The 12,121-nt window shown below is 43.8% G+C and overlaps 1 protein-coding gene across 1 annotated transcript; it reads left to right on the top strand.

The window, feature by feature from the left end:
- Window positions 1-7,943: 7,943 nt before the first annotated feature.
- On the top strand, window positions 7,944-9,257 carry LOC130873687 (microfibrillar-associated protein 1-like). The gene has a single exon (XM_057768581.1). The coding sequence runs from the start codon at window positions 7,944-7,946 to the stop codon at window positions 9,255-9,257; it is 1,314 nt and encodes a 437-aa protein (XP_057624564.1).
- The last annotated feature ends 2,864 nt before the right edge of the window (window positions 9,258-12,121 follow it).

Here is a 12,121-nt window from a genome sequence, read left to right as displayed (position 1 = left end):
TTCCTTTTAGGCATAATAAACTTGGGCATTACAATGGCTGTATGGCTGTAAGCTGTCACGTGGTCTTTGGGAACTGAACCTGGGTCCTCTGTAGAATAAGTACATTTAACTGCTGAACCATCAGAGAGGAAATGGAAATAGTTCTTTTTAAGCACTAGGAATTTTACTATTATTTTCTCACTTAGATGTAACTGCCTGCTCAGTTAGCTAACTTGAACAATCTGCCATTTAAAACTTATTACAAATACTGTAAGGGGTTGCCAACAACCTTATTTTAGAACCAAAAGTTTATTGAGTGCACAAGAGACGATGCCAGCCTGGATAGTAACAAAGTCCACATGCCATGTGACCAAAAGTCCGTCCTCATTTTTATAGCCATATATTTATTATTAACTTATTTACAGGCATGTACCACGTAACACGGATCAGTCAGTTCCCCCCTTTCACCATGTGGCACCTAAGGATGAAATCAGATCATCAGGCTTGGCAGGAAGTGACCTTACCCACTGTGCCATTATTGAACTATCCAACAGCCAGACAGTTCCTGGAGGTGACAGATTCTAGATGCTACACTCAAGCACAGAAAGTATAATTAAAAAAAAAATAAAATAAAAAAAGTATACTTAATTTCTTGTTTCGATTTGATGAGATCTTTTTTTTTTATTGAAAAAAAAATTTTCTGCCTCCTCCCCTCCTCCGGCCCCTCTCCCCCTCCCCCCACTCCTCTTCTCCTCCCTCTCCAGTCCCAGGAACAGTCAGGGTTCCCTGCCCTGTGGATAGTCCAAGGTCCTCCCACCTCTATCCAGATCTAGGAAGTTGAACATCCAAACTGTCTAGGCTCCCACAAAGCCAGAACCTGAAGTAGGATCAACATCCCGTGCCATTGTCCTTGGCCTCTTGTCAGCTCTCATTGTCCGCCATGTTTAGAGAGTCCGGTTTTATCCCATGCTTTTTCAGTCACAGTCCAGCTGGCCTTTGTGAGCTCCCAATAGATCGGTCCGACTGTCTCAGTGGGTGGGTGCACCCCTCGTGGTCCTGACTTTGTTGTACATGTTCTCCCTCCTTCTGCTCCTCATTAGGAACTTGGGAGCTCAGTCCGGTGCTCCAGTGTGGGTCTCTGTCTCTATCTCCATCCATCGCTAGATGAAGGTTCTATGGTGATATGCAAGATATTCATCAGTATGGCTATAGGATAGGATCATTTCAGGTTCCCTATCCTCAGGTGCCCAAGGAACTAACTGGGGACATTGCCCTGGGCATCTGGTAGCCACACCAAGTTCAAGTCTCTTGCCAACCCTTAGGTGGTTCCCTTAACTAAGATATGAGTTTCCCTGCTCCCCTATCCAACCTTCCTATATCCCCAATCATCCCGTTTCCCCAAGTTCCCCTCATCCTCTCCTTCACACTTTTCTTTCTCCATCTACCCTTACCCCCATCCCACCCTACCCCCAAGATTCCAATTTTTTGCCCGGCACTCTTGTCTACTTCCCATAGCCAGGAGGATAACTATATGTTTTTCCTTGGGTTTGCCCTCTTGTTTAGCTTCTTTAGGACCACATATTATAGACTCAGAGGCCCCCTATCCATAGCTAGAAACCAATTATGAGTGAGTACATCCCATGATCTTATTTTTGGGTCAGGGTTACCTCACTCAGGATAGTATTTTATATTTCCATCCATTTGCATGCAAAATTCGAGAAGTCATTTTTTATACTGCAGAGTAGTACTCTAATGTGTATATATTCCACACTTTATTCATCCATTCTTCCATTGAAGGCCACCTAGGATGCTTCCAGGTTCTGGCTATTACAAATAATGCTGCTATGAACATAGTTGAACAAATGCTTTTGTCATATGATAAGGAATCTCTTGGGTATATTCCCAGGAGTAGTATTGCTGGGTCCAGGGGTAGATTGATACCAATTTTTCTGAGAAACCGCCACACTGATTTCCAAAGTGGTTGCACAAGTTTGCAGTCTCACCAGCAATGGATGAGGGTACCCCTTTCTCCACAACCTCTCCAGCAAAGGCTATCTTTGGTGTTTTTGATTTTAGCCATTCTGACAGGTGTAAGATTATATCTCAAAGTTGTTTTGATTTGCATTTCTCTGATCGCTAAGGAGGTTGAGCATGACCTCAAGTATCTTTTGGCCATTTTAACTTCTTCTGATGAGTATTCTCTGTTCAGTTCAGTGCCCTATTTTTTAATTGTGTTAATTAACATTTTAACGTCTAGTTTTTTGAGTTCTTTATATATTTTGGAGATCAGACCTTTGTCTGTTGCGGGGTTGGTGAAGATCTTCTCCCAGTCAGTAGGGTGCCTTTTTGTCTTAGTGACAGTGTCCTTTGCTTTACAGAAGCTTCTCAGTTTCAGGAGGTCCCATTTATTCAATGTTGCCCTTAATGTCTGTGCTGCTGGGGTTATACATAGGAAGCGATCTCCTGTGCCCATATCTTGTAGGGTAATTCCCATTTTCTCTTCTATCAGGTTGAGTGTGTTCAGATTGATATTGAGGTCTTTGATCCATTTGGACTTGAACATAAGGGGATCAAGGGGATTCGAATTGGAAAGGAAGAAGTTAAACTTGCGTTATTTGCAGATGATATGATAGTGTACTTAAGCGACCCCAAAAACTCCACCAAAGAACTTCTACAGCTGATAAAAACCTTTAGTAATGTGGCAGGATACAAGATCAACTCCAAAAAATCAGTCGCCCTCTTATACACAAAGGATATGGAAGCAGAGAGGGAAATAAGAGAATCATCACCTTTCACGATAGCCACAAACAGCATAAAATACCTTGGGGTAACTCTAACCAAGGAAGTGAAAGATCTATTTGACAAGAACTTTAAGTCTTTGAAGAAAGAAATTGAAGAGGATACCAGAAAATGGAAGGATCTCCCTTGCTCTTGGATTGGGAGGATCAACATAGAAAAAATGGCAATTCTACCAAAGGCAATCTATAGATTCAATGCAATCCCCATCAAGGTCCCATCAAAATTCTTCACAGATCTTGAGAGGACAATAATCAACTTTATATGGAAAAACAAAAAACCCAGGATAGCCAAAACAATCTTATACAATAAAGGAACTTCTGGAGGCATTACCATCCCTGACTTCAAACTCTATTACAGAGCTACAGTAATGAAAACAGCGTGGTACTGACATAAAAACAGAGAAGTTGACCAATGGAATCGTATAGAAGACCTGGATTTTAACCCACAAACCTATGAACACCTCATTTTCGATAAAGGAGCTAAAAGTGTACAATGGAAGAAAGAAAGCATCTTCAACAAATGGTGCTGGCACAACTGGATGTCAACCTGTAGAAGAATGAAAATAGACCGATTTGATGAGATCTTAACCTTGCTGTGAGGCCAATATGACCTTAAAATCTGTTTTCCAGCCTCTACTTCACGGATGCTGGGATTGCAGCATGTGCTGCTACATCTCTCTCAAAATTCCTTGTGTCAGCTCAACAGGTCAGATTTTACACTCTCAACTACATGGGTAGAGATAAGGGATTTCAAATTCCAACTGGCTTGGTTGGTAGTAGTCTTCTTACAAGCATAGCATATTAAACTGACAATTCTTATTTTATTTTCAAAAAATAACATATCTTTGCTCACAGGACTTTCTTTCCTTTTTTGAAGGGAAGGTATCTCATTAAGAAACCCAGGCTGGGGCTGGGCAATGGTGGCACACACCTTGAATCCCAGCTCTTGGAAGGCAAAGGCAGTTGGAGCTCTGAGTTTGAGGTCAGCTTAGTCTACAAAGTAAGTTCCAGGACAGCAAGGGCTGTCTCAAAAAAAGAAAAAAAAAACCCAAAAGAAATAAATAGGGCGAGAGAGAGGAAAAGAGAGGGAAGGAGAGAAAGAAAGTGAGAGAGAGCATAGGAGAGCAAAAGAGAAAAAGAGAGAACAATAGAGAAAAACAAGAAAAAGAGAGAGTGTGGGAGAGTAAAAGAGGGAAAAAGAGAGAGAAATAAGAGAGAAAGAAGAGATAGAACGAGAGAGACTAAGAGAGTGAAAGAAAAAAGGAGAGAAAGAAAGAAGAAGAAAGAGAGCACCGGGCAGTGATGCATGCCTTCAATTCTAGCGTGTGGGAGGCAGAGACAGGTGGATCTCTGTGAGAGAGAGTGAGAGAGAGAGGGCTAGGGGCTTCTCTCACCCTATAGCTCCAGGCTCTTCAGCAGCCCTTGCACACACCAGTCCAGAAGGTGAGTGGTCAAGTTTATTACGGCAGTGTTCCTACTTTCCCGTACCTGTATTATTTCCTTTCCAGATGCTCTCATTAAGTGTCTGACTAAAGCCTCTTGAAGGAAGAAGGGCTATATGGGTTTTTGCTCGAGGGGACACTGTCCACCATCACAGGAAGGCCTGGTGCCCAGTGGTTCCAAGGTGGCAGGAACGTGAGGCTGCTTGTTCACATGTCAGTACCGCCTATATTCAGGGCCAGTCAGTGTTCCTGCCCACCAGTTAATCCACTCTGGAAGAGTTACACACACCCAAAATGTGCTCCTCTGGTGCTCTGGGCATTTTATGACCCATTCGAGTTTGGCAATTAAAATTAAGCCTCACAGTGTCTTTCTGACTCATGATTCTAGATATTCACTATAATCACTATAAAAAATAGGCAAGTGTTGCGACAAGAATGGACTGTTTAATGATTGTCTAATCAATATTCATATGACCATTGTACAGAGACACCCTTTCTTGAAACAAACAAAAAGCACAAGAACCAAATCAAAACATCAGTAGAAAGACGGAGGAACTGAAGAGAGGAGTCACTAGTTAGAACACTTACTGCTGTTACAGAGGACCCGACCTTGACTCGCAGCACCCAGGGATTGCAGCACCCAACTGCCTGTAACTCTGGCTCCAGGGGAATTCATGCCTACACTCACCTGCACAGACACGTGCACATACAACTTCATACATGGACATGTACACCCCTTTATACCTCACAAACGTACATACATGTTATTCATACATATATAGTAATAATTAAAATGTAGTTATTTAGTGGCTGGTCATGAGAACAGAATCCAAGCTTGGGTCTTTTCCTTTTTCAGAATTTCTAAAATGTATTAATGGAGTTTTTAAATAGAGGGGATGTACGTTCTCCCATTCTTGTTAGCTGCCTGGTGACTATGCTACTTTAGCATATAAGAGAATCTCAAAACTAAATATGTTTCCTACACATTCTTTTCTATTTTAGACCTATGACCTGTGTAAGTTAAACTTTTTTAAAAGTTACCAGAGTGATGTGCATAAAACCAGGCCCTGGACATCCTGGAAAGGACGCGCAGGCCTGGTTCATTTGTGCCCATGCACAGGTGCTTCTCATTGAGTACCTGTTTCTTTCCCCAGCTGCAATGAATGATATAATGGGGAATGTAGTGGTACCTGTCCTGGAACTAGCTCTTTTAGACCAGGCTGGTCTCGAACTCACAGAGATCCACCTGCCTCTGCCTCCCAAGTGCTGGGATTAAAGTCATGCGACACCACAGCCCCTCTAGAGATGCTCTCTTATCTCACCCGATCACATGGCTATTTTCCGGCCCTGGAATAGACCAATCACTGCTAGTAACCCTTTGAATAAGCCAATCCAATAAGTTGTGAAAGAATCTGCAGGTTTCCCCCTTTTGTCTGTGGCTTTTTACTTTAAAAGATGGGCTGTAACAGCTATCGGATGTCCTTCAAATCCAGAACCTCAAGGGCCCTGTCATGACAGAATAAAAATCCTCTTGCTTTCGCATCAATTGAGGCTTTGTGAGTGGTGTCTGGAGCAACTCCTCCTTGATGTTTGGACTTCTAGTCCAACAAAAGTCCCTCATCAGAGCAATAGACTGAGCTTCCAAGGTCCAATTGAAGAGCAGAAGGAGGGAGAAGATGAGCAAGGAAATCTGGATCATGAGGGTTTGGTCCACTCACTGAGACAGTATGCCTGTTCTAATGGGAGCTCACCAAATCCAGCTGAACTGGGACTGAATGAGCATGCAACCAGACCGGACTTTCTGAATGTGGCTGAAATGGGGGGGGGGCAGTTGAGAAGTCATTGATAAAGAAACTTCATCTGGTGATGAATGGAGATAGAGACAGAGACCCACATTGGAGCACTGGACTGAGCTCCCAAGGGCCAGATGAAGAGCAGAAGGAGGGAGAACATGAGCAAGGAAGTCAGACCATAAGGCTCGTTACTATGTTAAGTAATATAAGGAATACTGTGTATATTTCCTTTGCTACCCCTTTAAGACATGTTCTCCTGTACTACTGGACTGGCATCAAACGTGCTCTGGAACTGGCCTTGAAATTCTGACCCTCCTGCCTCTACCTCCTAAGAGTTTAGATTACTAGCTTGCATGCAAAATACACCTGACACTTTTTTACTTTATTAATTTTGAAGACAGATCTCACATGGCCTAAGGAATAAGGAAGGGCTCCCTTGAGCCCTGACCTTGGATTACTTAGCTTTTGGATTTTCCATCGACAGCCAGGAAACACAAAGTTTTAAGAACATAGTAAGCGGGGCCAGGCAGTGGTTGCGCATGCCTTTGAAACCAGACTTCAAGAGGGGGGCAGAGGCAGGTGGATCTCTGTGAGTTCAAAGAGAGCCTGGTCTACAAGAGCTAGTTCCAGGACATGTACCACTACATTCCCCATTACATCATTCATTGCAGCTGGGGACAGAAAAGGTACGTCCTTTCCAGGATGTCCAGGGCCTGGTTTTATGCACATCACAGTCTCACTAATAGTTGGTTTGTCATTTTACTTCCTCTTAGAACTTCAGAACACCCTTTCTAGCCTGGAACGCAGCAGCTCTCAGTTCCCTGCCCACAGGCTTGGGCGAGAGGATCTGTTCCTTCAGGGCCACAAGGTCTTTTGGAGTGACCTGTAAGGCCTGTAATAAGGATGAGCTAGATGAACCGTCCATCCCAGGCAGCCTACTCTGCCTCTGATTTCTGACATTTATAGATACACATTTGACTTCAAGTTCAGGTGAACTTGGAAACCAATGATTTCCCCACTGTGGTGAGTACAATGGGTTCAGATGCTGATCTGAGGCAGTATCGATGAGATCACAGAGGAGCGTGTGGTACCCTGGTGGGCACTAGATCTAGGCGGTCACACTGTCAGACTGCTTATTGTAGTGGTATTTCATTCTTATTTTAGTAAATCAAGCTTGCCTGAAGATCAGAGAGTAAAACAAACACCCTGGTGAGCCTCACTGACCAGACAGTGGCATCACACACCTTTAATCCAAGTAGCCAGACTAGTTTTTCATAGAAACTGGGCGGGAGTGGTACACGCCCTTAATCCCCGCCCTAGAGAGGGATATAAGACAGGAGGAGACAGCTCTCAGCCAGTCTCATTCTGAGGATTCCTGGAGGCAGGATCGCCACCATACTTGGACTGAAGGAGTGGAACAGCAGAAAGTCTGCGAATCTGCAGGCTTGGCTTGCATATTGGATTGTTGTTTATTCGCTGGACGGCTTTGTGTTTTCTTGGCTTACACATGCCAAATAACTCTTATGTTAGCAACAGACTTAAGAAAAAGACTGAAATATTTCATTTAGAGAAGTTTTAAGCCAGGGCTTGAGCAGTGAACATCTTTAATTCCAACATTTAGGAGGCCAAGAGAGGCGTATCTCTGTGAGTAGGAGGGCATCCTGGTCTTCATGTTCCAGGCCCTGACTCAAAAAATAAAAAGCAAAACAAAATTGTAGAGTGTAAGAAAATACAATACTCAGAAAAAGTATTTGTCAAATACCAAAGAAACCTGAGACATGAGAATCTCATCATAAATAATAATTTTATTTTAAAATTAAATGTATTCTTAGCAGTATCTGGCGGAGCTAGGTGGGAAGCGGTGCTGTGTTTCTTGGGCTTCGCTGTTGGGATTTTATCAAGCTTTGGGAGTCTACACCGCCATTGCCACCATGTCGGTCCCAAGCGCACTCATGAAGCAACCGCCTATTCAGTCTACGGCTGGGGCCGTCCCAGTTCACAATGAGAAAGGTGAGATTTCAATGGAAAAAGTAAAGGTAAAACGTTATGTGTCCGGAAAGAGGCCAGATTATGCCCCTATGGAGTCCTCAGATGAAGAGGACGAAGAATTTCAATTCATTAAGAAAGCTAAGGAACAAGAGGCAGAGCCTGAAAAACAGGAAGAGGATTCGTCCAGTGACCCCCGACTTCAGCGTTTACAGAACCGCATCAGTGAAGACGTAGAAGAGAGATTGGCTCGACACTGGAAAATAGTGGAACCTGAAGTGGTAGGAGAAAGTGACTCAGAAGTAGAAGGAGATGCCTGGCGCATGGAACGAGAAGATAGCAGTGAAGAAGAGGAGGAAGAAATTGATGATGAGGAAATAGAGCTGCGCCGTGGCATGATGCATCAGCGAGCACAGGAGAGGAAAAACGAAGAGATGGAAGTCATGGAATTGGAAGATGAAGGACGCTCTGGGGAGGAGTCAGAGTCAGAGTATGAGGAGTACACGGACAGTGAAGACGAAATGGAGCCTCGACTTAAGCCTGTCTTCATACGAAAGAAGGACCGAGTGACAGCTCAAGAACGAGAAGCTGAAGCACTGAAACAGACGGAACTAAAACAGGAAGCAAAACGCATGGCTGAGGAGCGGAGCAAGTACACACTAGAGATTGTAGAAGAAGAGACCATGAAAGAGCTGGAGGAGAACAAGCAGTCTCTCGCTGCCCTGGACGCACTCAGTACCGACGATGAAAATGATGAGGAGGAATACGAGACATGGAAAGTCCGAGAGCTCAAAAGAATCAAGAGGGACAGAGAAGACCGAGAAGCACTTGAAAAGGAGAAAGCAGAAATTGAACGCATGCAAAACCTAACTGAGGAAGAAAGGCAGGCTGAACTTCGGGCAAATGGCAAAGTCATTACCAACAAAGCTGTTAAGGGCAAATACAAGTTTTTGCAAAAGTATTATCACCGGGGTGCCTTCTTCATGGATGAGGATGAAGAGGTCTACAAGAGGGATTTTAGTGCACCTACTCTTGAGGACCATTTCAACAAAACCATTCTTCCAAAAGTCATGCAGGTCAAGAATTTTGGACGGTCTGGTCGTACCAAGTACACCCACCTTGTGGATCAAGATACCACTTCCTTTGACTCTGCATGGGGCCAAGAGAGTGCCCAGAACACAAAGTTCTTTAAACAGAAGGCAACTGGGGTACGTGATGTATTTGAGCGCCCATCTGCCAAGAAGAGGAAAACCACCTAAGCTTCAACTGCTTATTCCAGCAGCAGGACAAGGGATCTGGTCCTCAGTTTTTCTTTAACCATTACTCACATAGTTCTTGTACAGAGCCTTCTGGACTTCCAGCCATGAATTGTGTCTGAAGGTGCTTTGTAAGGGGTTTGGACTCAAACAGAGAAACCCACAGAAAAGTACCAACCAGGGAGGATTGGAGGCTTCCCACTTAAAACTGTTTCTTCCATGGCTTCCCATATTGACTTGGGACTGTTCTGAATTTATTTTTCCAGCACCTTAGCGTGGATCAGATATGTGGACCTATGAGTGGATGCTACATTACTTCTTCCCTAGGGTCAGCAGTAGGATATCAGGAACTCTAAGCTCAGTCCAACCTGTTTTTGCATTTGGGGTGTTGAATCTACTTTTCTAAGTAAACATACTTTTTGATCTGTGAAAACAAAAATAAATAAATAAATAAAAATAAATTTATTCTTTTTGAGACAGTGTCTTGTATTATTTGCATTGCACTATATTGAACTTTTAAAAATTGGTAGTTCAGCCTCTTCCTCGTTGCTGTCATTGTGGCAGCTCCACTGCTGTCCAAGGCTGAATATCTGAAGCTACTTGTCTGGGGCAGATGCCTGCCAGGAAGGAGGTTCAAAGTCCCTTCGGAAGAGGTACAAAAAAGGACCAAAGCCGGGAGGCACCACTGGCAATGGATTGAGGATTGTTGATGATGATGTGGACTGGGCAGTTATCTCTACCGCTAAGCCGGAAAAGGAGGAGGAAGAGGATGGAGATTTGCCTGTGGTGGCTGAGTTTGTGGATGAGCTTCCAGACGAGGTAAAGCAGATGGAGACCTTCCACTCCAGTGCCAAATGGAAGCTCCTGGGAGACCACAGTGGAGATGGACATTTCCATCATGATGAACGAGATAAAACTTCTCCTAGGAGGGCCCATCATGACACCCCAGATCCATCTCCTCCCAGGAGGGCCCGTCAGGACACCCCAGATCCATCTCCTCCCAGGAGGGCCCATCATTATACCCCAGATCCCTTTCCCCCAAGGAGATTCCGTCATGACTCTGACACATCTCCTCCTAGAAGGGTCTGCCATGACTCACATGCTTCTCTCCTCAGGAAGCCTTAAGGTGTATCCCCTAGGAGAGGCTATCCTGGTTCCTCGGGTGTAATAAATAAATAAAATTTGTATGTCTAAGATATGCATGGTAGTGCATGCCTTTAATCCCAGCACTGAGGAGGCAGAGGCAGGTGTATCTCTGTGAGTTCGAGGCCAGCCTGGTCTATAATTTCAATTCCATATGAGAGTATCTGAGAACACAGCCATTGGGGTACTATTCTGGAAAATGGCTGACTGAGAAACTCTTTTCTCACGTTCAGCCACAAAGGATACACACAGACTGATACATACAGCAATGACTGCTGCTCTTCCAGAGGTTCTGAGTTCAATTCCCAACAACTGTATGGTGGTTCACAGCAATCTGTAATGAGATCTGGTGCCCTCTTCTGGCATGCAGTCATACATGGAAGCAAAACACTGTATAAATTAAAAAAAAATAAGTTGGGCAATTGGGGGCACACGACTTTAATCCCAGCACTAAGGAGACAGATGCAGGGATATCTCTGTGAGTTTGAGGCCAGCCTGGTAGACAAAGTGAGTTCCAGGACAGGCTCCAAACTACAGAGAAACCCTATCTAAAAAAAAAAAAAAAAAAAAAAAAAAAAAAAAAAAAAAAACCCTAAATAAATAAATCCTATTTTTTTAACTGTTCTGCATGCAAAATTCGAGAAGTCATTGTTTTTTACTGCTGAGTAGTACTCTAATATGTATATATTCCACACTTTCTTCATCCATTCCTCCATTGAAGGGCATCTAGGTTGTTTCCAGGTTTTGGCTATTACAAACAATGCTGCTATGAACATAGTTGAACAGATACTTTTGTCATTTGATGTGGCATCTCTTGGGTATATCCCCAATAGTGGTATTACTGGATCTTGGGGTAGGTTGATCCCAAATTTCCTGAGAAATCGCCACACTGATTTCCAAAGTGGTTGCACAAGTTTGCATTCCCACCAGCAATGAATGAGTGTGCCTCTCTCTCCACAACCTCTCCAGCAAAGGCTATCATTGGTGTTCTTGATTTGGAGCAACGGTCTGAGCTCTTAAGGTCCAAATGAGGAGCAGAAGGAGGGAGAACATGAGCAAAAAATCAGGACCACGAGGGATGCACCCACCCACTGTGACAGTGGAACTGATTTATTGGGAGCCCACCAAGGCCAGCTGGTCTGGGACTGAATAAGCATGGGTTGATTCCGGACTCTCTGAGCATGGCGGTCAATGAAGACTGATGAGAAGCCAAGGACAATGGCACTAGGTTTCGATCCTAATACATGAACTGGCTTTGTGGGAGCTTAGCCTGTTTGGACGCTCACCTTTCTGGACGTAGATAGAAGGACCTTGGTCTTCCCGCAGGGCAGGGAATTTGGACTGCTCTTCAGTATCGAGAGGGAGGGAGAATGAAGTGGGGGGAGGAGAAGAGGAGTGGGGTTAGGGGGAGGGAAGTGGGGGGAGGGCAATATTTGGGAGGAGGGGAGGGAAATGGGAAATGGGGAGCAGGTGGAAATTTTAATTAAAAAAGAATAAAAATAAATAAATAAGTAAAAAAAAAAAAAAGACCAATATCCTCAGCACCTCTTTCCTCTGGACTTGCAAGTGTTGTAATTCCCAGAACACTGAATTCTTGTGTAATAATATAAATAGTATGTATGTTGTTATAGTCTCCAAAATAATGATAAATTGTTTGGTTTTGTGAACTCAGCTTGCTTTTGACTTACTATTGCCCTAACTAATAAAAAAAGGTAGTAAATCAA

The sequence above is a fragment of the Chionomys nivalis genome, chromosome 4 (genome assembly GCF_950005125.1).
Source record: "Chionomys nivalis chromosome 4, mChiNiv1.1, whole genome shotgun sequence".
Classification (NCBI taxonomy): domain Eukaryota; kingdom Metazoa; phylum Chordata; class Mammalia; order Rodentia; family Cricetidae; genus Chionomys; species Chionomys nivalis.
This window is presented reverse-complemented; position numbering and strand designations above follow the sequence as displayed.

Coding starts and splice junctions, on each gene's coding strand:
- LOC130873687 (XM_057768581.1), top strand. CDS start 7,944: ATGTCGGTCCCAAGCGCACTCATGAAGCAACCGCCTATTCAGTCTACG.